At 40.8% G+C, this 24328-nt stretch overlaps 2 protein-coding genes and 1 long non-coding RNA gene across 3 annotated transcripts; 1 reads left to right on the plus strand and 2 right to left on the minus strand.

Moving 5' to 3' along the window:
• Positions 1-1250: 1250 nt before the first annotated feature.
• Positions 1251-1838, minus strand: LOC133576177 (uncharacterized). The gene is made up of 2 exons (XR_009811596.1): positions 1754-1838; positions 1251-1356 (listed from the first exon to the last, which is right to left on the minus strand). It is a non-coding gene; the product is annotated as an uncharacterized lncRNA (long non-coding RNA).
• An 800-nt stretch (positions 1839-2638) lies between these two features.
• LOC133576166 (cytochrome P450 2K4-like) lies at positions 2639-15282 on the plus strand. Its single transcript, XM_061929198.1, has 10 exons — positions 2639-2840; positions 7447-7793; positions 9161-9323; positions 9390-9539; positions 9616-9776; positions 13791-13973; positions 14048-14186; positions 14408-14592; positions 14664-14805; positions 14880-15282. The coding sequence occupies exons 2-10, from the start codon at positions 7587-7589 to the stop codon at positions 15065-15067; spliced, it is 1518 nt and encodes a 505-aa protein (XP_061785182.1). The 5' UTR covers positions 2639-2840; positions 7447-7586; the 3' UTR covers positions 15068-15282.
• Positions 15223-24185, minus strand: LOC133576168 (uncharacterized). The gene is made up of 6 exons (XM_061929202.1): positions 24006-24185; positions 19424-19714; positions 18922-19347; positions 18836-18849; positions 16694-16870; positions 15223-16589 (listed from the first exon to the last, which is right to left on the minus strand). The coding sequence occupies exons 1-6, from the start codon at positions 24052-24054 to the stop codon at positions 16506-16508; spliced, it is 1041 nt and encodes a 346-aa protein (XP_061785186.1). The 5' UTR covers positions 24055-24185; the 3' UTR covers positions 15223-16505.
• Positions 24186-24328: the final 143 nt, after the last annotated feature.

Raw genomic sequence — 24328 nt, forward strand, 5'->3', positions numbered from 1 at the left:
AGCTGCCATGCAAGGCGCTAACCAGCACCCATCAGGAGCAAGGGTGAAGTGTCTTGCTCAGGACATGACGAGGTTGGTACTAGGTGGGGATTGAACCAGGGACCCTCGGGTCGCGCACGGCCATTCTTCCACTGCGCCACGCCGTAATGTGGAAATAGTGTCAAAGCGCTTTGAGTACCTTGAAGGTAGAAAAGCGCTACAAGTATAACCCATTTACCATTTACCGGCCGAAAATGCATAATAAAGAAGGAAAAAAACATATATAAGTCGCACTGGAGTATAAGTCGCATTTTTTGGGGACATTTATTTGATAAAAGCCAACAGCAAGAATAGACATTTGAAAGGCAATTTAAAATAAATCAAGAATAGTGAACAACAGGCTGAATAAGTGTACGTTATATGAGGCATAAATAACCAACTGGTATGTTAACGTAACATATTATGGTAAGAGTCATTCAAATAACTATAACATATAGAACATGCTATACGTTTACCAAACAATCTGTCACTCCTAATCGCTAAATCCCATGAAATTTTATACGTCTAGTCTCTTACGTGAATGAGATAAATAATATTATTTGATATTTTATGCTAATGTGTTAATAATTTCACACATAAGTCGCTCCTGAGTATAAGTCTGAAAAAAACTGCGATTTATAATCCGAAAAATACAGTACATGTGTCTGGGCCGGTACGCTGTTTGTATGGTGAAAAAGCGGACGCGTCGACAGGTTGTAGAGGACGCTAAAAGCAGTGCCATGACGGCACGCCCTTAATATTGTTGTCCGGGTAAAAATCGGGAGAAATTCGGTAGTATGGTTGCCCCGGGAGATTTTCGGGAGGGGCACTGAAGTGTTATTTTGATATTTGCAATAATAAAGTGGGCAACTTCATACAGGTCTGTATAACAGGTTCCTTATTTTTTTATTTTTTACAAAATGTTTAAACAAAATGTTAATTTGCAGAATACACTGCACAAGTGAAGAAAACATTTTAACAAACCTTATAATTCCCATGTTCACTGAATAAAGTGCAGAATTGAAGTGAAAATGTCTATTCCATAGTTGCCATCATTTTCAAGTGGGTTCACTTGTTGAAAAATGTTCATTGTTGTCTCATTAATGTTTACATCTATGTCTGGAATTACACACCGACAAGTATTGAAAGCATATGAATAATAAGACATAAGGAACCTTTCTGAGCCAAAAAAGGTTGTTTTCAACACACTGTTGAAAATAATAATCACAATGTTTCTATGTGAAATTTATTGAATATTCCAATTAATATATTTGTGTGCAGAGAAGTTCCATGAATCCAGAGGTTGTTTATTCCGTCTTTGTTGAAATGGTCATGCCTCTGAAATAAGAATGTAACAATCAGATCACATGAAAACAGCTAAGACGATATAAGTCATACAGGGAAATGCATTTTTAGACAATATGATTAGCCTGAGCGGCTAGGGGACACCAAAATATGGATTAGAAAAGACAGATTGAAAATAATAATACAAAATATTTTTTTCCAGCGGGCCGGATGTTGGACTTTGGCGGGCCGTAGTTTGGGGACCCTTATCTAGTCGATAGAAAAGCGCTAAATAAATGTAATCCATTATCATTAGTATTTGATTAGCTACTGACGTACCACGACGTGACTCACATTTCGACATGTTACCATTGTAGCTCACTACAATGCCATGTCGCCTTACATTTCGTGGGATTCAACAATCATTTAGAAATAAATAATGTCTAATTACCTTTTCCTCCTCTTGCTTCGATGTCCATGAACTGAAACGTTGCATATGTGCGGTGTAAACTCGCAAGGTAACATTTGCTCCAGGCTACTAGTGAAAAATAATTCCAGGTGTGTGTGTGTGTGTGTGCGTGAGACAAAAACATTTCAGTAGTGTTTATAAGAGTGTTTCAGTAGTGTATGTAAGAATGTTTCAGTAGTGTTTATAAGAGTGTTTCAGTCGTGTATGTAAGAATGTTTCAGTAGTGTTTATAAGAGTGTTTCAGTAGTGTTTATAAGAGTGTTTCAGTAGTGTATGTAAGAGTGTTTCAGTAGTGTTTATAAGAGTGTTTCAGTAGTGTATGTAAGAGTGTTTCAGTAGTGTTTATAAGAGTGTTTCAGTAGTGTTTATAAGAGTGTTTCAGTAGTGTATGTAAGAGCATTTCAGTAGTGTTTATAAGAGTGTTTCAGTAGTGTATGTAAGAGTGTTTCAGTAGTGTTTATAAAAGTGTTTCAGTAGTGTATGTAAGAGCATTTCAGTAGTGTTTATAAGAGTGTTTCAGTAGTGTATGTAAGAGCATTTCAGTAGTGTTATAAGAGTGTTTCAGTAGTGTGTATAAAAGAAAAACATTTCAGTTGTTTATGTGAGAGCATTTCAGTAGTGTTTATAAGAGTGTTTCAGTAGTGTATGTAAGAGTGTTTCAGTAGTGTTTATAAGAGTGTTTCAGTAGTGTATATAAGAGCATTTCAGTAGTGTTTATAAGAGTGTTTCAGTAGTGTATGTAAGAGCATTTCAGTAGTGTTTATAAGAGTGTTTCAGTAGTGTGTATAAAAGAAAAACATTTCAGTTGTTTATGTGAGAGCATTTCAGTAGTGTATGTAAGAGCATTTCAGTAGGGTTTATAAGAGTGTTTCAGTAGTGTGTATAAAAGAAAACGATTTCAGTTGTTTGTGTGAGAGCATTTCAGTAGTGTATGTAAGAGGTAATTCTGAATAATGTCCCTCACGACCCCTCATACCCCTGGATGTCTTGGCTCACACCGTCCCTTATGCCACCGAAGATGATCAAGAGAAGAATATCGACCCTAGCTCCCTGGCCTGCTGACATGAGGGTATGTCTACAGAATATATTAATTGATGAAAATTGGGCTGTCTGCACTCTCAAAGTGTATGTTGTTGCCAAATGTATTTCATATGCTGTAAACCTAGTTCATAGTTGTTAGTTTCCTTTAATGCCAAACAAACACATACCAATCGTTGGTTAGAAGGCGATCGCCAAATTCGTCCTCGCTTTCTCCCGTGTCGCTGGCTGTCGTGTCGTTTTCGTCGGTTTCGCTTGCATACGGTTCAAACCGATATGGCTCAATAGCTTCAGTTTCTTCTTCAATTTAGTTTTCGCTACCTGCCTCCACACTACAACCATCCGTTTCAATACATGGGTAATCTGTTGAATCGCTTAAGCCGCTGAAATCCGAGTCTGAATCCGAGCTAATGTCGCTATAGCTTGCTGTTCTATGCGCCATGTTTGTTTGTGTTGGCATCACTATGTGACGTCACAGGAAAATGGACGGGTGTATATAACGATGGTTAAAATCAGGCACTTTGAAGCTTTTTTTAGGGATATTGCGTGATGGGTAAAATTTTGAAAAAAACTTCGAAAAATAAAATAAGGCACTGGGAACTGATTTTTAATGGTTTTAACCCTTCTGAAATTGTAAAAATGTTCCCCTTTAATGTAGCGTTTTATGCAGTACTTCATGTAATGTTTTATCTAATGCTTTATGTAACGTTTTATGTAGTGCTTTCTCTCTGGCACTCATCGAGGGTGGACGCTCCCCTTTCCTCTCCCTTATCTCTCCTGCTTGCTTCTTTGTCTTGTCTTGTCTTAACTTTCTTGTTGCCTTTTTTTGCGCTGCTCTCCAAATCTAAACATTGGAACTATTTAACTGGCCTCAACGAAATTGACAAGATCTTGAGTTTGGGGGAACCTGCTTGTCGTGACGGAGCGGTTGTTGCTGGACACACGACGGACTCTTGGGAGAAGAAGGAGTGCCGCGTGCCTGGCGACCCTTTTCTGTCGAGGACGTGAAGATATCTACCTATTCGGAATTATGACAACAGGACATCTGCTGATTGGAGTAAGCGTTGCTCTGGTTTGTCGACAAATTGGAAGTTGTTGGCGGTCTTCAAAGTACCCCAAAGCTGCCACAAATGATTGGAGGATGGGGGAAGAACTGTGGACACTCTTGTGATTTAGATAACATCGGACTGTCTGCCTCGCAGGATTTTTTGAGGACCAGTCATAGACAATTTAGAGTGAAAGGCAAATTTTATTTTCACTCGCATACAAAACATTCTAACTTGGATTGTTTCCCTGGCTTTGAGACTCTCCCGAAGGACAGTGCAGCGAAGACACAACAAACTCCCTTCTTGTCTCTCATGGACACACACCTGTTGTTGTTGACTTTGGACTACTGACTGCACAAGATCAAGGCCGCGGAACAGAGACACACTGCAGGCTTACACACAAACATGCATCCAAAAACCCAACGCCCTTGACGCAAATCCCATAGGGGTGATGAAAGGATGGTCAGCGCCTGAGAGCTGTGGCCCTACCACCATGACCCCGCACTCCCTTCCCTCTGTTGCTAGATATCTCGAGATGTATGTTGTAATATGTACAGTATATGTGCTTTACTATGGAGGTTTTTTCCCACTCAAGACTGGGCCCCCTTAGGAGCACAGTCTAGATTGTATTATTTTACTCATCCTTCCCCAGCGTTTTACCTTTTTTCCCATCTTTTACGGGGCGCCTTGTGGCGACCCATCAGCGTTCCTGTTCTGTAACCTTGTACACTGTTTGTTTGTCTAATCTTGAACGGGTTTGTGCTGAAAACAAAGTTTTGTTGTACTTGTGCAATGACGATAAAGACCTATCTATCTATCTATCTATCTATCTATCTATCTATCTATCTATCTATCTATCTATCTATCTATCTATCTACTTAATATAGTGTTTCATTTAATGTAGTCATTCATGTAAATTTTATGTCATATTTCATGTGCCGGTAGTTGTTTATGCCTGTTTTCATGTCGAGCTACATGTAGTTCTTCATATTGTGTTTTATGTAGTTAATTGTGTAGTGTTTCGGGCTGTTTTATGTAGTGTCTAATGTAGTTCTTCATGTAATGTTTGTAGTTCTTCATGGAGTTTTCAAATTGTTCTTCACGTAGTGGTCAGTTTATTACAAGAATACATTTTTTAAACATTTTTAAGAAAATTGAGCTACGTGTGTGCATGCGTGAACACACACATGCACACACGTAAACATCCATCCATCCATCCGTTTTCTACCACTTGTCCCTTTCGGGGTTGCGGGTGCTGAGGGTACACCCTGGACAAGTCACCACCTCATCACATGGCCAACACAGATCGACAGACAACATTCACATTCACACATTAGGGCAAATTTAGTGTTGCCAATCAACCTATCCCCAAATGCATGTCTTTGGAGGAAGCCGGAGTACACGGAGGGAACCCACGCAATCACGGGGAGAACATGCTAACTCCACACAGAAAGATCCCGAGCCCGGGATTGAACTCAGGACCTTCGTATTGTGAGGCACATGCACTAACCCCCGTACCACCGTGCTGCCCACACGTAAACATACATATATATACAAACCCCGTTTCCATATGAGTTGGGAAATTGTCTTAGATGTAAATATAAACGGAATACAATGATTTGCAAATCCTTTTCAACCCATATTCAATTGAATGCACTACAAAGACAAGATATTTGATGTTCAAACTCATAAACATTTTTTTTTTTGCAAATAATAATTAACTTAGAATTTCATGGCTGCAACACGTGCCAAAGTAGTTGGGAAAGGGCATGTTCACCACTGTGTTACATGGCCTTTCCTTTTAACAACACTCAGTAAACGTTTGGGAACTGAGGAGACACGTTTTTTAAGCTTCTCAGGTGGAATTATTTCCCATTCTTGCTTGATGTACAGCTTAAGTTGTTCAACAGTCCGGGGGTCTCCGTTGTGGTATTTTAGGCTTCATAATGCGCCACACATTTTCAATGGGAGACAGGTCTGCACACAGGCAGGCCAGTCTAGTACCCGCACTCTTTTACTATGAAGCCACGTTGATGTAACACGTGGCTTGGCGTTGTCTTGCTGAAATAAGCAGGGGCGTCCATGGTAACGTTGCTTGGATGGCAACATATGTTGCTCCAAAACCTGTATGTACCTTTCAGCATTAATGGCACCTTCACAGATGTGTAAGTTACCCATGTCTTGGGCACTAATATACCCCCATACCATCACAGATGCTGGCTTTTCAACTTTGCGCCTATAACAATCCGGATGGTTCTTTTCCTCTTTGGTCCGGAGGACACGACGTCCACAGTTTCCGAATAAAATTTGAAATGTGGACTCGTCAGACCACAGAACACTTTTCCACTTTGTATCAGTCCATCTTAGATGAGCTCAGGCCCAGCGAAGCCGACGCGTTTCTGGGTGTTGTTGATAAATGATTTTCGCCTTGCATAGGAGAGTTTTAACTTGCACTTACAGATATAGCGACCAACTGTAGTTACTGACAGTGGGTTTCTGAAGTGTTCCTGAGCCCATGTGGTAATATCCTTTACACACTGATGTCACTTGTTGATGCAGTACAGCCTGAGGGATCAAAGGTCACGGGCTTAGCTGCTTACGTGCAGTGATTTCTCCAGATTCTCTGAACCCTTTGATGATATTACGGACCGTAGATGGTGAAATCCCTAAATTCCTTGCAATAGCTGGATGAGAAAGGTTTTTCTTAAACTGTTCAACAATTTGCTCATGCATTTGTTGACAAAGTGGTGACCCTCGCCCCATCCTAATTGTTTGTGAATGACTGAGCATTTCATGGAATCTACTTTTATACCCAATCATGGCACCCACCTGTTTCTAATTTGCCTGTTCACCTGTGGGATGTTCCAAAAAAGTGTTTGATGAACATTCCTCAACTTTATCAGTGTTTATTGCCACATTCCCAACTTCTTTGTCTCGTGTTGCTGGCATCAAATTCTAAAGTTAATGATTATTTGCAAAAACATTTTTTTTTTTATCAGTTTGAACATCAAATATGTTGTCTTTATAGCATATTCAACTGAATATGGGTTGAAAATGATTTGCAAATCATTGTATTCCGTTTATATTTACATCTAACACAATTTCCCAACTTATATGGAAACGGGGTTTGTATATATATATATATATATATATATATATATATATATATATATATATATATATATATATATATATATATATGTATGTGTGTGTGGGTGTGTATGTGTGTGTGTGTACAATATTTACCATATAATAAGAAGTCACCCTCACGTTTATTATGTGTAACAATTAATTTCAATATATTTATTATTGTTAAATATTTTGTCACCCTTGCAATATTATTATTCAATATGTAGATATGTTCATATAATTTATTATTTTAATATATTTATCATGATTTAATATTTTGTTACCATTAAAATATCATTATTTCTTATACTAATGTACGTTAATAAAACCATTATTATGTAATATTCTGTAACCGTCATTATTTAAATATGTAAATATAATAGTTATTTTTTTATACTTAAACACGTTATTATTATATTATTGTTTAACATTTGCCACCGATATTGTTATTGTATTTTCCAGAGTGACGTCAAAGTTTTTGGGCCGTTTTCAAGTGGGTGTCCTCGCAGGAGACAGTTGTCCCGCCCTGTGGGCTGGTCTCCTCTGCAGGGACAGAGTTCTGCTGTGGACCAGCAGCCCACGAAGACATCGTGGTTTAAAATATGGCGCTGGTGGACGTCTTTGTCCCGCTGAGTCTCAGCTCGCTGCTCGGCGCTCTGGTGGTTATTCTGCTGGTCTATGTTGTGGTTTCCTCGTCGACTTCCGGCTCGCATGAGTCCCGCAGGGAGCCTCCAGGACCTCGGCCGCTCCCCCTGCTGGGAAACCTGCTCCAGCTGGACGTCCGCAGACCACATGAAACACTCTATGAGGTGAGCGAGCGCGACCCCGACTGTCTTATAGACGCACGCTGCAGACAGTTTCTAAACCCGGAAGTAGAAGTTGCAAGTGCATTTTGTTTTTGAGTCACTGTGGAACATCGCAACACTTTGGACTCTGGCTGTGGGTCCGCCCTTTTGGTGTCTTTCCAGGAGCAGGCGCGTCCAACTGGGTCCTTGCCTGACTTGCAATAAAACAAACAGTCTAAAGGCTTCCAAAAATGCCAAGTCCACCTCTTGGAATGCTCGATTGGTTTAAAAACTTCTGTGTGTTTTCATGGTCGTGTGATCACCCTCTGAGGTCAAATGCTGATTCGTACACCTTGTTAAATCACCTTATAGGAAATCATGTCAATACAAATAGTCTGTTCCAGGGTCAAACTGCTAAAATGTCATTACGTGCGTTTCGTCACATTTCAACATACTTAGTAGCCATACAAGTGTAAAAAGAAGTGAAGCCTTGTTAAAACTATCAATTATTTAACATTTAGCTAACATTAACCCAATGGAAATATTAGATCTATAACAATTATTATTATTAGGAACCAGCAACCACTTATACGTAGATTACGTGCTGTGCGAAGGGCCTCACGATCCATGGGAGGCTTGGTTTTGTGTGAATAAACAAACGTATATAAAATGTCATTTAATGAATGACTTTCATATAAAATTCTACTGCAAATGTATTCCTAGCCCTTTCCTGCTCTGTCAAGGATATGACTACAATGGCAAATGTCCCCATCTATTCTTATTGTCCCCCATAGCACACAGTATTAGTGCTGAGATAGTAATCTGACATACATATTTTAATGTGGTTAATTTTGTTATTTTGCACTAAATAAGCTATTATTGAACCATATATTTCCCATTAATTAGTTTTAGTACATCAAATTCAAATCGAGTTTGATTAAAAAGGTATAAAAAAATGTTTCAATTAAATAAAAAAAAGTGTGAAGACTTTTGTGATGGGGGGGCTATAAATAACATTCTGCATAGGGCCCAAAATTAGCTGGGGCAGCCCTGTCAGGAAGTAACTTTGTATATTGGTAAATTACAAAAAAAGAAAGGACAACTAATAGAGTGAGTTTACGCACATATGATGTGCAAAAAAACAGTGTATGCAATTTTATAGACAAGCTTTATAGATGAGGCCCTAGGTGCGTTTGAAGTGTGTTAGGAAGCAGGGTTATGATGCCATCTACTGTACGTAATTGGGACAATAAGCTACATTCACAGACAGTCCCATTATAATGTGTTTATGAGCGAGGGTAAACGCGTAGCACCAAACAATGAATAAATGTAGGTACTGTATGGCAAACACTGCACTGTGGTTGTAACGTGCACTTTTGTCTGTGCACAAGATGTCCAAGAAGTATGGACCAGTCTACACCTTCCACATGGGGTCCAAGAAGGTGGTGGTCCTCGTCGGCTACAAGACGGTGAAGGAGGCGCTGGTCACGCACAGCGAAGACTTTGGAGAAAGAGAACCTCTGACCACCGTCAAGGAGTCCAAGCTGGAGCACGGTAAGAACACGAAAAAACACACACACACAATGACAGGTGATGATGCTGCGTGTGTGTTACCCTGAGGCGTTATATGGAGCAATGGAGATTCGTGGAAGGAGATGAGACGCTTCACTTTGACCAAGCTGAGAGACTTTGGAATGGGCAAGAAGGCTTGTGAAGACAAGATCATTGAGGAATCCCAACACCTCATTGAGGTCTTCACCAGCCACAAAGGTACACAACGACAACAACACGTCTTCTTGTGGTCTACTTGGCAGACGTTCTGATGTTTGATGTCATTCTGATGCAGGCGAAGCGTTTGACAACACCAAGATCATCAACTCCTCTGTGTCCAACATCATCTGCTCTATGGTGTTTGGCAGCAGGTTTCGTTACGACGACCCCGTCTTTACGGCCATGATTCAGCGCATCAACAGAACCGTCCAGATATTGGGCGCTCCAAGCATGCAGGTGCTCCTTTTTATGGAAGGTTAAAGAGGTTAAACATCTCCTGGCGGGACAGCAAGCACTCGGTTAAACAACAACCACGCTGACAGAAGCTCAGCCAACTCCAACGTTAGCGACAAAGTCTATTTTGTAACGTGTGGCGCGCAGAGGTGGGTAGAGTAGCTCAATTAAGTGTGCCGTTACTTTACAGAAGTGGTCTTCAATGTTTTCCTGGCCGTGGACCCCCAAATCGATAGAGGGATGGAGCGGAGACCCCTACCTATACAGTCGTGGTCAAAAGTTTACATACACTTGTGAAGAACATAATGTCAAGGCTGTCTTCAGTTTCCAATAATTTCTACAACTCTTATTGTTTTGTGATAGAGTGATTGGAGCACATACTTGTTTGTCACAAAAAAACATTCATGAAGTTTGGTTCTTTTATGAAGTTATTATGGGTCTACTGAAAATGTGACCAAATCTGCTGGGTCAAAAGTATACATACAGCAACATACATTATCAATTTTGGTGAAGTAGAAAAGTTACAATCAAATCAAATTAGCTTCATGGCATGGCCTCTTAACTTCATGTGAGTGATTATGATTGACGACACCTGTTGACTTCTCTGAGCCCATTTAAATAGGGCTCATGTGATGCAGTCATTAGACTCGGTTACAAACGCGACAATGGGAAAGTCAAAGGAACTCAGCACAGATCTGAAAAAACTAATCATTGACTTGAACAAGTCAGGGAAGTCACTTGGAGCCATTTCAAAGCAGCTTAAGGTCCCAAAAGCAACTGTGCAGACAATTGTTTGTAAGTATAAAGTGCATGGCACAGTTTTGTCACTGCCACGATCAGGCAGAAAACACCACTAATCACCTGCTGCTGAGAGAAAATTGATCAGGGTGATCAAGAGTCAACCAAGAACCACCAAAAAGCAGGTCTGCAATTAATTGGAAGCTGCTAAAACACAGGTGTCAGTGTCCACAGTCAAACGTGTTTTGCATCGCCATGGACTGAGAGGCTACCATACAAGAAGGAAGCCCTTGCTCCAGAAGCGACACCTTAAGGCTGGTCTAACGTTTGCTGCTGATCACATGGAAAAAGATAAGACCTTCTGGAGGAAAGTTCTGTGGTCAGATGAAACAAAAATTGAGCTGTTTGGCCCAATACCCAGCAATATGTTTGGAGGAGAAAAGGTGAGGCCTTTAACCCCATGGCCTACTCTCAAGCATGATGGTGGTAGTATTATGCTCTAGGCCTGTTTTGCTGCCAATATAACTGGTGCTTTACAGAGAGTAAATGGGACAATGAAAAAGGAGATTCTTCAGGACAATCTAAAATAATCAGCCCAGAGGTTGGGTCTTGGGCGCAGTTGGGTGTTCCAACAGGACAATGACCCCAAACACATGTCAAAAGTGGTAAAGGAATGGCTAAATCAGGCTAGAATTAAAGTCTTAGAATGGCCTTCCCAAAGTCCTGACTTAAACACGTGGACAATGCTGAAGAAACAAGTCCATGTCAGAAAACCAACAAATTTAGCTGAACTGCACCAATTTTGTCAAGAGGAGTGCTCAAACATTCAACCAGAAGCTTGCCAGAAGCTTGTGGATGGCTACCAAAAGCGCCTTATTGCAGTGCAACTTGCCAAGGGACATGTAACCAAATATTAACATTGCTGTATGTATACTTTTGACCCAGCAGATTTGGTCGCATTTTCAGTAGACATAAATGGGTTATACTTGTATAGCGCTTTTCTACCTTCAAGGTGCTCAAAGCGCTTTGACAGTATTACCACATTCACCCATTCACACACACATTCACACACTGATGGCGGGAGCTGCCATGCAAGGCGCTAACCAGCAGCCATCAGGAGCAAGGGTGAAGTGTCTTGCCCAAGGACACAACGGATGTGACTAGGATGGTAGAAGGTGGGGATTGGACCCCAGTAACCAGCAACACTCCGATTGCTGGCACGGCCACTCTACCAACTTCGCCACGCCGTCCCCCATAATAAATTCATAAAAGAACCAAACTTCATGAATGTTTTTTGTGACCAACAAGTATGTGCTCCAATCACTCTATCACAAAAAAATAAGAGTTGTAGAAATTATTGGAAACCCAAGACAACCATGACATTATGTTCTTTACAAGTGTATGCAAACTTTTGACCACGACTGTATATCTTCTATAAAATTGTGTTTTAAATTAAACAGGTCATAAAGGTATCTTGTTATTGTGCAATACCAAGAAATGTAAATAATACAGCATAGCCCCGCCAATAGCTAGCGGGCAACTAGCCCGCTGCTCACTTAGCTCGCAAATGGTGCGCTAATCATTAGCTGGCAGCTTGCGTCACTAAAAGCAGCTTGTGCCACTAATCGCCAGCTGGTAATATTGAGAGCTAACCGCTAGCTATCTTATATGTTAAAATAAATATAATGATATTATTTATTCATGTTTTTATTCTAAACCTGCAAGGTACAGTGAGAATTGTGGCTATGTCACTGCCATTTCTAAACTACACTACAATTTGTTGTGTCAATGTTTAGGTGTCTTTAAAAACATGTACATTTAAAAACTGCTAGGGGAATATGGATATATATATATATTTTTAAAGTTTGATCAACCCCAAATTTCACAAATCCCCTGTTGAAGACCTCTGATTTAGAGTAATATCACTCCTTATTTATGGTCAGTAGCAGTCATCCAAATAATTACCTGAATAAGAGTAAGTATTCGGTGAAAATAATATTTAAGCACTGAGTAACTAGTGAGTAACATTTTTTCAATTGTACTTGCACTACAACTGTACTTGGTAAGTGTGTGTGTCCGCACGCTTGTGTGTGTGTGTCCGCACGCTTGTGTGTGTGTGTGTGTGTGTGTGTGTGTGTGTGTGTGTGTGTGTGTGTGTGTGTGTGTGTGTGTGTGTGTGTGTGTGTTTGAGAGACAAAGAGACTACTACAGCACGTACTACAAAATATGCACATTTTACAGTCACTTATGATGTAATGACAGGGCTAACAGTAGCATAATGTTAGCTTGAACAAAAAAACATCTGCAACTTACCGCAACATGTTTTCTTTAGTTGGAAGTACAATTCTTGTAAGCTGAAAACATTTTTCTGCTGACAATTTGTAAATTTGTAAAATTGACATTGCCTCGTCTGACGCCATTTTCACAGGTGTAGTTTGAGTGCGGTCATGTGACTACCAGACTTTGTTGATTGTTAAAATGGAGTCAAGTCAAGAGTGGAAGAAGTGTGCCTAATGATCCAAAACAATGCGTTTCTGCAAGCAGTAATCATTAGATTATAAATAAATATATTCATGATGTAAATAAATTTAGCGATTGGATTAAAACTCGGGCAGCACGGTGAAACAGGGGTAGTGTGTGTGCCTCATAATACAAAGGTCCTGGGTTCGATCCTTGGCTCGGGATCTACCTGTGTGGAGTTTGCATGGCCTCCCCGTGACTGTGTGGGTTACTCCGGCTTCCTCCCACCTCCAAAGACATGCACCTGGGGATAGGTTGATTGGCAACACTAAGTTGGCCCTAGTGTGTGAGTGAGAGGGTGAATGTTGTCTATCTGTGTTGGCCCTGTGGTGAGGTGGCGACTTGTCCAGGGTGTACCCGGCCTACCGCCCGCATGCAGCTCAGATAGGCTCCAGCACCACCCGCAACCCTGAAAGGGACAAGTGGTAGAAAATGGATGAATGGATTAAATCTCAGTATAACAAAGTGAAAGTTGCATTTCATTTTTACAAAAATAACAATCGTAAAAGTTACTTAAGTAAATGTAACTGAGTATTTGTACCAGTTACAACCCACTTCTGGGCACCTGGAACACATGTTTAGGAGGACAAGAATATGGCCGCTCCTGGCTAAAATAGGGCCCAAGGCAGAATTTTATTTTAGAAGTTATATGAGTGGTTCAAGGACAGACCCCTGAGGCACTACACATGTCTCAGTGAATGACTTAGGTCTGTAAGAAGTTCATCCAAACAACTTGTTGCTGTCGATTTTTTTTCACAGTTGTACCAGATATTCCCTTGGTTAGGCAAGTGGTTCTTCTCGGTGAGAGAGGAGCTTCGCAGTCTGGGAACCGCCAACCGCAAGCAGGTCATGGAGCTGGTCCAGGGCCTGAAGGAGACGCTCAACTCGCACGTCAGCAGAGGCTTTGTGGACGCGTTCCTCATCCGTCAACAGCATCAGGAGGTCGCGTGATGCAACACCACACATTAACTTCAGATGTGAGCAAAGACCAGCATTGATGGTTTTTAATCTTCCAGGAGTCTGGTGATGTAGGTTACTTCCACGATCCCAACCTCATGATGACGGTGTCCAACCTGTTTGCTGCCGGCACAGAAACCACCTCAACCACAATCAGATGGGGGCTTCTCCTCATGGCCAAGTACCCAAAGATACAAGGTAGCGAGACGCTAGTCTGCTAATAAGCTTGCTAGTTAGTTAGCATTATTACACTAGACATGTATTTTAATGTGAAGCAGTGACCCAGTAGGTCCAGCAGATGGAGCCGTCAATAAAAACCTTACTATTAACCAAGCATTAGCGGTAGGAAATGGATGGATGGATAGCACTAGCATCCAAAAGCTGGCTACTGTGTGACAAAGCTGCATGTTAACATTAAGAGCAAGTCCGTGAGGAGCTGAATAGGGTGATCGGGGATCGGCAAATCCAGGTGAAGGACAGGATGAACCTGCCTTTCACGGATGCCGTCATCCACGAGACCCAGAGGCTGGCCAACATCACCCCTATGGCGCTTCCCCACAGGACCAGCCGGGACGTGACCTTCCAGGGTCACTTCATCAAAAAGGTCTGACAGAGCAGGAAGCAAACATTCTTGAAGGATGCGAACAAATGTTATATGAGTGGTTTTGGTCTCAGGGGACGACAGTGCACCCTCTCCTCATGTCCGTCCTCTACGACGAAGACGAGTGGGAGAAGCCACACTCCTTCCATCCCGCCCACTTCCTGGACAAAGACGGGAAGTTTGTCCAGCGAGACGCCTTCATGCCCTTCTCTGCAGGTGGGTGACGTGTCCATGTGAGTGCACCCGTCACGTGGCCCTCTCCCTCAAATGTCTTTTTCCGCCTCGTCCAGGTCGCAGGATATGTCTGGGAGAGGGTCTGGCCAAGATGGAACTCTTCATCTTCTTCGCCACGCTGCTGCAGCGCTTCCGTTTCACTCCTCCCCCGGGGGTCTCAGAGGACCAGCTGGACCTGACCCCGCAGGTGGGCTTCACCCTCAGCCCGGCACCCCACAAACTGTGCGCTGTCTCCTGGGCTTAGGTCTACAGAACTTTGGTTAATATTCATATGAATATCATTGACAGATTTGGAGGGAAGGTAATCAAATTCTTTAAGCATAAAGACATTTATGTCATTTCCTCTCTGATTATTTCAGAATGACTTTCAGGAATGTATAGAATGACACACAAAGCAAATTGTACATTTAAACATTTTAATCGAATTGTAAATTATTGTGAATAAAGATGATATTTCCATCAATGCTTCCCTTTGTAATGACTCGGCTAGGTTTTGAACCCCTGACACAGATACAATAGTCGTTCTGGTTGTACAATACAATAAAAAAAAAAAAAAGTTATACAAAACAATGTAAATTTACACCAATATTAAAAAATTCAAAAATATGGAAACATCTACAAACTGGTAACGATTAAAATGATTCTTCATTTGACATTGGAGCCTAGAGTATTGGCCAATACCGATATTATCCAATCAGCAGGAATCATACATTCTTTTATTATTTTTTTAGTGTGGAAATTTAGAAACGTTTTAATTAGGTGACATTACTTAGAGAACAATAGTAAGTATGAAAAACACTATCCTAATCATAGATTTGGGCTTGTGAAGTGAAGTGGTATATATATCTGTCCAGCTTTGCACAAGTCAACACGCTGCAAGACTGCTTGTATGGGAGATTTTAGATGCAAGTTGATATCATCTGATAGATACTTGTTTTTGCTGATATTAGGCCGATATTAATATCGCCTCAGGATGACCCTAATGATTAATGACCAAAATAAAAACAACACCTTAAAGGAAATGAAGCAACAATGCAGTCCAGGTCTTCTTGGTGTGGACACAAGGTTTATGAATATTGTTGATTCCACCTGTATTGTTGCTTCACCCCATCTACCAGATGAGCTTAGTAGCATTGGCCACGAGATGAGACCAAAAATAATCAGAGCGCGCTGTTCATTTTCGTGGCCACTGATTGGCTCAGCCTCAAGTAGCATGACTATTTTGTATTAAATGAGTGTAAAGGTGACTAAAGGGTGTTATTTAATGTCTAAAAGACTCATAATGATAACCAAGTTTTCTTTTTATGATCTAGCAATGAAAATATTAGTTTTATAGGTAATAATTTCTACTTAGTGGAAACAAATTTATCACAGTTAGACCCGGAACCAATTAACATGGATAAATTAGGGTTTACTGTATTTTCTTTAAGGACAGTAGCAAATAATACAAGTTTGAAGCTCCACCAACATAATCACTGTAACATTTAATACTTTCTGCTGAATTGTCAGCCATAACGGCATCACATACAGTTCAAAGATCCTCTTAGGCAAGTTTTTCATCATCCAAAGTGTGATCAAAGTTTGTTCTCGTCAATAATAAATAGGTTTAAAGGTCATGGATCACTGTGCGGGAACATGGGGGCGGTCCTAAACTTTTACATAACATGACTCATTTCCTCTTTCTATGTGCTGCCATCATCGTCTGGTTTGGTGCTCGCCGTCTTCCTGATGGCAGCATAGGTCACCTCCTCCTCCTCCCGCTTGACCTGCACAAACATTAATGTATAATTAGGCAAACATCAACCAGTGTAAAATAAACAAGTGGAGCAGTTTGAAGATTCTGTTATGTGAGGAATCGTATCACGCTCACCTCAGAGCTGGCTTTCTGCTGTTTGTGGCTAACAGTAGCGTACGTCACTCCTGTGCTCTCTGCGTCGTCTTCTAATGCGTCCTGCACACACGACCACTCCCCTTGTGAGTCTGTCACCTTGTGGGCGGAGCTTTTCTTGTCGTAAGTGACACTGTCGTAGGTCACCTTGCTCTCATCCTGTGACCAAAACAACCTTAAATACTGGATACTTTTGATTAATGTTGGCATGAATTAAGGTCAAACTTGTACAGCAGAGACAGACAGTAGTAAGTAGTAGTAGTAGTTAGTAACTTATAATAATAAAAACTTTGAAATTGATTGTGACCAAATATAATATTGATAAACATTATTTAGTAAAGGCAAAAATATACTGTATGTATATATATATATATACATATATATATATATATATATATATATATATATATATATGTATATATATGTATATAAATAAATAAAATCATGAACACACTTAGATTAATCATGCAATTTAATTTAATTTAATTTAACTTAAAGAGGCTGTTTGCAACAGGGTGTTAACGTTCCAATGTATTTTAAGCATTATAACCCACCCCCTTACGGCTTGTAGGACGTAATGACGTTACTACGCCCATACGTAACACGGGCAAGCGTTAGCTTTGTGTGTTGTTAGCTAATAACTTTGGATGGTTAGCGTTAGCTGTCCTTCAATGTATATTGTAACATAACAACATGACTACAAATTGTTCGTTGCTTCTCTTGGACTGTTTTTGTATGTGTGCACGCATTCTCTGCGCATACGTGTTGACAAAACAGGCTGAGTGACCGCTGCAAACAGCAATCATTTTATTTGGGCCAATAAAACAATTTTATTACATAAACTTAGTAATTGTGAAAAATATTGACAATTTTAAAACAAATTAAAGTTAAAGTACCAATGATCGTCTCACACACACACTAGGTGTGGTGAAATTTGTCCTCTGCATTTGACCCATCCCCTTGTTCACCCCCTGGGAGGTGAGGGGAGCACTCCCTGCTGAGTGCCCAGCAGGGAGGTAATGAATGTGTGCTGTTAAACCACTGATGGTAACAAAAGCTAGCCAATGCTGTTCTTGTTATATTTTTTGCTTTAAAAAATGTCACTGTGAGCGAGTTCCAAACAGCCCCTTTAACCATTATACGGTCAGTGATCAGATCAATGCATACGTCGGTACAAATATGTGTCAGCGGACTCTAACTGGTGGGCTCGCTGGCAAATTTCACTCCAAAATACAGCCTGCAACAACTTAGATACAACTTTTACCAGGTTTTGAAATGACACACATTAATGTTAAATATTTAAAAACGTTGTTGGATGACATTCTGATGAAAAAAATAGCATTTGTGGGGTCTTTTCTTAAGCAAATTTTAATTGTGCAAGCGAGCAATCACCTGTGATTAATCAGGATTAATCAAAATTACAAAATGTAATTAATCTGATTAAAAAATAATTTTAAAGTTGTTATTATCAGTTACAACTTATCATTATCCATCCATTTTCTAACGCTTGTCCATTTCGGTGGACCCAGGGGTGGCTGGAGCCTATCCCAGCTGCATTCGGGCAGAAGGCGGTGTACACCCTTGACAAGTCACCACCTCATCACAGACAACATTCACACTCACATTCAAACATTAGGGCCAATTTAGTGTTGCCAATCAACATATCCCCAGGTGCATGTCTTTGTAGGTGGGAGGAAGCCGGAGTACTCGGAGGGAACCCACGCAGTCAAGGAGAGAACATGCAAACTCCACACAGAAAGATCCCAAGCCCGGGGATCGAACCCAGGACCTTCTTATTGTGAGGCACAGGCACTAACATTGCATATTTTTATAATGTAATACTTTGTGACTACTATCATTCAGTATTTTGATCAAATTAATTATTTTTAAAAAAACTCAACATTGTTATTATTGTTATTTAATATTTCAAAATCTTTATGATAACTTAATATCTGTATATTTCCTGAAACTTTTGCAGGTGTTGTTGCAATACACATTTTGGCCATAGGTAGCAGTAGTGTGTTGATGTGTGGTTTATACTTCAATCACACCTTGTTTCCATAGGAAGTTCATTCATAGCAGCAATGAAAGATGACAGAAAAGGTTTTTAGTTGAAATACTTACATGTTTTGGCATATCTGCAAAGCAGAAAAAATTGTGTCAGCTGTTTTTTGCATTATTTGTGATGACACATGACCTCTTCTTCCCACCCTTCATCACTTGTCTCCTTTGCCTATTTTTAGCCCCGACCACGACTACGACGACCAGCAGCAGCACCAAGGCTCCAACTGCAGCAGCGGTGATGATGATTAGCCGGATGTGCTCAGGGGGTGGAGCTCTAGGTTGAAGCCCCGTGAAGGCCAGCGTGATCTCGGCCTGGATCTTGACGTCGTTCTCTCCATACTGACATATGTACTTCCTGTCGTGACCTGGCTGACGCTTCACTTTGATGTGCGACTCGCAATTCAGCTCCTGGATGAACTCGTGTCCAGCTCCGCCTTCTGGACGCAACTGGGAGCCTCCCTCGTCCACCCAGTGAAGACTCTTCTCAGGACATTGTCTGTCGTAGTTGGTCAGGGTGCACTTGAGGGTCACGTGACCGTCTCTGCTCGGATCGGCGCCCCCAGGAGATGACACTGTGAGACACAAAGTGAAGAGTAACAGGGTCAAAGTTCATGTCCATGCCCTTGATGAGGAGTCGAGGACACTCACGCGTCAAAACAGCCAAGAACAGGCTGCTGTCCTTATGCGTCCGACACGTGTAATAGCCCGCGTCCTCCCTCGTCACATTGTTGACCACCAGCGAGCAGCTGTTCTCCAAGCTGAGACGTCGAGACCTGGGCTCGGTTAACACCACCTTGCCTCTGTCCACCTCCAGGAAGGTCCTAGCGCCGTGTTTGCTGTAGAGCCACTTGAGGTCAGAGTCGGGGCATGAGGGCTGGTAGCAGGGCAGGATGGCCACGCCCCCTTCGCTGGAAAAGACAACTGGCTGTCCACCGATGCCTGCAGGACAGCAAACCAGTTCAGACCCGAACAACAGCGCCTGTGCTGATTGCAGACAAGTAGTGTACTCTTTCTTTAACTCACTTCAAAACAACCTACAGAAATCTTAGCAGAAAATTAATCATTTAATCAATCCCCTCCATTTGAATAATGGAAAAGTATTGTAATATCTGTGATATTTGTATAAGTGTACTGTGTCTTTAAGGTTTTGGTAAATGCGCATGCGCGTGTGAGTTGGCGGTAAGCGAGAGTGTGTGTGAGCGTGAGTTGTGGCTAACAGCAGCTCGTGTATGTGTGTGCGTTACTTTCAGCCGATTAACAAGTTACCGCTGGTTAATAAAGCGATTGAGCAGCACATCCTCGTCTGTGTGACTCCTTCTCCACTGCGGGGCATTACAGTGTTTTTTTTATTGTTTTAATACCAAGAAGCAGATAAAATGCCTCTCAGAGGAAACCATTCCTAAAATACATATTAGAAGTGTACCAATACAAATGTTTCACTTCCGATACGATACCAATATGAGTGTTGGCCAATACTGACATTAATCTAATACAATAATAGCAGGAATCATAGTACATACTTGTATTATTTTGTAGCGTGGAATGTTAGAAATGGTTCAATCGAGTAAATTAGTCAAACTGATAACAATGTTAAGCATAAAAAACACTAACTTTATGACAGATTAATGCTTTTGAAGTGGATAGTTAATTTGTGTTTTGGCGATGCGTAGTGGTCACAATAATTCATTAAATTTAAGGTCATGACGCAGTCAGTTGAATTATGCAGATATGTTTGTTACTGGATACGTTCTTATACGCTTCTGTCTTGGAGACTTTGTAAGTAACATGGAACTATAACTCTTTGACACGTGTTTATATCAATTAAATGTGGTGATTTATTGTTCAATGAAGGACATTTATTACATATGTCTAGCTTGTGTTGTATTGTGTGCTTAGCTGTTGTGTAGCTGCTAGTTCCCAGTAATATATTACCTACCATGTTTACTTTTTGTAAATGACTTGACTAAAATACTGTACATGAAAAGACCAACCTTGTGTGCTCGTTGGAGAATATTTAGATATAAACTGGCTTTCCAGGTTTGCACGAGTAAACACGCTGCATGCACGACTGCCTGTATCGGACATTATTTTAGAAATTTTAGATGCAAGTGCATCTGGAAAGTATCCACACTTTTTTTTTTACTTTTTTTTATGTTACAGCCTTATTCCAAAATTGATTTTTTTATTTTTGTCCTTAAAATTCTACACGCAATGCCCCATAATGAAAATGTGAAAAATGCAAATAATCATTCTTGAGATGTTTCTACAGCTTAATTGGAGTCCATCTGTGATATATTCAGTTGGTTAGACATGATTTGGGAAGGCACACACCTGTCTATAAGGTCCCACACTTGACAGTGCATGGCAGCACAAACCAAGCATGAAGTAAAAGGAATTGTCTGTAGACCTCCGAGACAGGATTGTCTTAAGGCACAAATCTGGGAATGGGTACAGAAAAATATCTACTGCCTTGAAACTCCCAATGAGCACAGTGGCCTCCATCATCCGTAAATGGAAAAAGTTTGGAACCATTAGGACTCTTCCGAGCACTGGCCGGCTGTCTAAACTGAGAGATTGAGGGAGAAGGGCCCTAGTCAGCGAGGAGACCAAGAACCCAATGGTCACCCTGTGGAGAGAGGACAACCTTCCAGAAGGACAACCATCTCTGCAGCAATCCACCAATCAGGTTTGTATGGTAGAATGGCCAGACAGAAGCCATTTCTTAGTAAGAAATTTGCCAAAATGCACCTGAAAGACTTTAAGACCATGAGAAACAACAGTTTCTGATCTGATGAGACAAAGATTGAACTCTTTGGCGTAAATGCCAGGCCAAAACCATCCCTACAGTGAAGCATGGTGGTGGCAGCATCATGCTGTGGGGATGTTTTTCAGCGGCAGGAACTGGGAGACTAGTCAGGATAGAGGGAAAGATTAATGCAACAACGTACAGAGACATCCTGGTCCAGAGTGCTCTCTGAATGGGGCGACGGTTCATCTTTCAGCAGGACAACAACCCTAAGCTCACAGCCAAAACATCAAAGGAATGGCTTCGGGACAACTCTGTAAATGTCAATGAAGGGCCCAACCAGAGCCCAAACTTGAATGCAATTGAATGTGTCTGGAGAAATATGAAAATGGCTTCCCATCCAACCTGATGGAGCTTGAGAGTTGCTGCAAAGAGGAACGGGTGAAACTGCCCAAAGATAGGTGTGCGAATCCTGTGGCAACATATATTCAAAAAGACTTGAGGCTGTAATTTCTGCCAAAAGTGCATCAACAAAGTATTGAGCAAAGGCTGTGAAAACTTATGTATACCGTCGTGGTCAAAAGTTTACATACACTTGTAAAGAACATAATGTCATGGCTGTCTTGAGTTTCCAATAATTTCTACAACTCTTATTTTTTTGTGATAGAGTGATTGGAGCACATACTTGTTTGTCACAAAAAACATTCATGAAGTTTGGTTCTTTTATGAATTTATTATGAGTCTACTGAAAATGTGACCAAATCTGCTGGGTCAAAAGTATACATACAGCAATGTTAATATTTGGTTACATGTCCCTTGGCAAGTTTCACTGCAATCAGGCGCTTTTGGTAGCCATCCACAAGCTTCTGGCAAGCTTCTAGTTGAATTTTTGACCACTGCTCTTGACAAAATTGGTGCAGTTCAGCTAAATGTGTTGGTTTTCTGACATGGACTTGTTTCTTCAGCATTGTCCACACGTTTAAGTCAGGACTTTGGGAAGGCCATTCTAAAACCTTAATTCTAGACTGATTTAGCCATTCTTTTACCACTTTTGACGTGTGTTTGCGGTCATTGTACTGTTGCCTGCGCCCATGTTTCATCTGACCACAGAACTTTTCTCCAGAAGATTTTATCTTTGTCCATGTGATGTCAGATGAAACAAAAATTTAGCTGTTTGGCCACAATACCCAGCAATATGTTTGGAGGAGAAAAGGTGAGGCCTTTAATCCCAGGTAGTATTATGCTCCGGGCCTGTTTTGCTGCCAATGGAACTAGTGCTTTACAGAGAGTAAATGGGACAATGAAAAAGGAGATTCTTCAGGACAACCTAAAATCATCAGCCCAGAGGTTGGGTCTTGGGTACAGTTGGGTGTTTCAACAGGACAATGACCCCAACCACAAGTCAAAAGTGATAAAGTAATGGCTAAATCAGGCTAGAATTAAGGTCTTAGAATGGCCTTCCCAAAGTCCTGACTTAAACGTGTGGACAATTCTGAAGAAACTAGTCCATGTCAAAAAACCAACAAGATAAGCTGAACTGCACCAATTTTGTCAAGAGGAGTGGTCAAAAATTCAACCAGGAGCTTGTGGATGGCTACCAAAAGCGCCTTATTGCAGTGAAAATTGCCAAGGGACATGTAACCAAATATTAACATTGATGTATGTATACTTTTGACCCAGCAGATTTGGTCACATTTTCAGTAGACCCATAATAAATTCATAAAAGAACCAAACTTCGTGAATGTTTTTTGTGACCAACAAGTATGTGCTCCAAACACAATATCACAAAAAAATAAGAGTTGTAGAAATTATTGGAAACTCAAGACAGCCATGACATAATGTTCTTTACAAGTGTATGCTCCAGCACCCCCCGTGCCCCCGAAACGGACAAGCGGTAGAAAATGGATGGATGGATGGATTTTTATTTATTTATTACATTTGCAAAAAAGTTTCAAAAACATTTCACATTATGGGGTATTGCTTGTAGAATTGTAAGGGAAAAATACATTTGTTCCATTTTGGTAAAAGGCTGTAACATAACAGTTGGTGAAAGTGAAGCCCTGTGAATATTTTCCATATGCACTGTATCATCCGACATTTTTTTCTTTTTTATCCCCGATATCAGATCCAAGCTGCATGCCCTGCAGAAAGCGCCATCAAAACACTTTCTATTTAACTTATCATAAAAAAATACTAATTAATAACAACGCAAAGCAGTGGGAAATAATTTATATGCAGGTGAGCCAATGCCGAACCGCCAATAAGTGGGTATTTACTGTATACTTATAGCTTTTATGACTGCTAACAATGCTAATGCTTGTCGACCTTGACTAATTTATCTCTGATTCTTCAAACTGACCTGCTATTTTCTATCTCCGTTTTTTCAACACATTATCGTGCGCAGAAAGCTTTGCCGTCGAGAGTGGAAGTGAAAGTTGATAACTTCCACGAGCAAACTTTCAATGGATAAAAAAGTCAAATTACCTTCATAGCAAAGCAGAAGGATCAAAACAAATAATTCCAGTGTGTTCATCGTCAGCAATTAGGAGATCATCTTTTTGTTTTGATTTCCTCTTTCTGGTGACTTGCAAGCAAAAAGCGACATCCGTCACTTCTATGTTTGCATCAGAAAAACAATCGGAAGGAAACTTATTTCACAAGGCTAAGCAGCTTTGAATCTTGTGGAAGACAGCACAGTCACCGTTAAAGAGGAAGTTGTGAGGTTCATGTTTTATTTGCCACTAAAATGATTCAGTTACAGAAGTCCAAAATTGAAAAGACAAATGTGACACACATAAAACCCTTGA

Source organism: Nerophis lumbriciformis, linkage group LG34 (genome assembly GCF_033978685.3).
Source record: "Nerophis lumbriciformis linkage group LG34, RoL_Nlum_v2.1, whole genome shotgun sequence".
NCBI classification, from domain to species: Eukaryota; Metazoa; Chordata; class Actinopteri; order Syngnathiformes; family Syngnathidae; genus Nerophis; species Nerophis lumbriciformis.

Excerpts from the sequence above, each read along its gene's own strand:
- LOC133576168 (XM_061929202.1), bottom strand. The coding sequence starts at position 24,054 with ATGAACACACTGGAATTATTTGTTTTGATCCTTCTGCTTTGCTATGAA. Across the intron at positions 19,715-24,005 it reads CCTTCTGCTTTGCTATGAAG|GCATCGGTGGACAGCCAGTT; the intron begins GTAATTTGACTT and ends GCTGTCCTGCAG. Across the intron at positions 19,348-19,423 it reads GTTCTTGGCTGTTTTGACGC|TGTCATCTCCTGGGGGCGCC; the intron begins GTGAGTGTCCTC and ends TGTGTCTCACAG.
- LOC133576166 (XM_061929198.1), top strand. The coding sequence starts at position 7,587 with ATGGCGCTGGTGGACGTCTTTGTCCCGCTGAGTCTCAGCTCGCTGCTC. Across the intron at positions 7,794-9,160 it reads CACATGAAACACTCTATGAG|ATGTCCAAGAAGTATGGACC; the intron begins GTGAGCGAGCGC and ends TCTGTGCACAAG. Across the intron at positions 13,974-14,047 it reads TCCGTCAACAGCATCAGGAG|GAGTCTGGTGATGTAGGTTA; the intron begins GTCGCGTGATGC and ends TTAATCTTCCAG.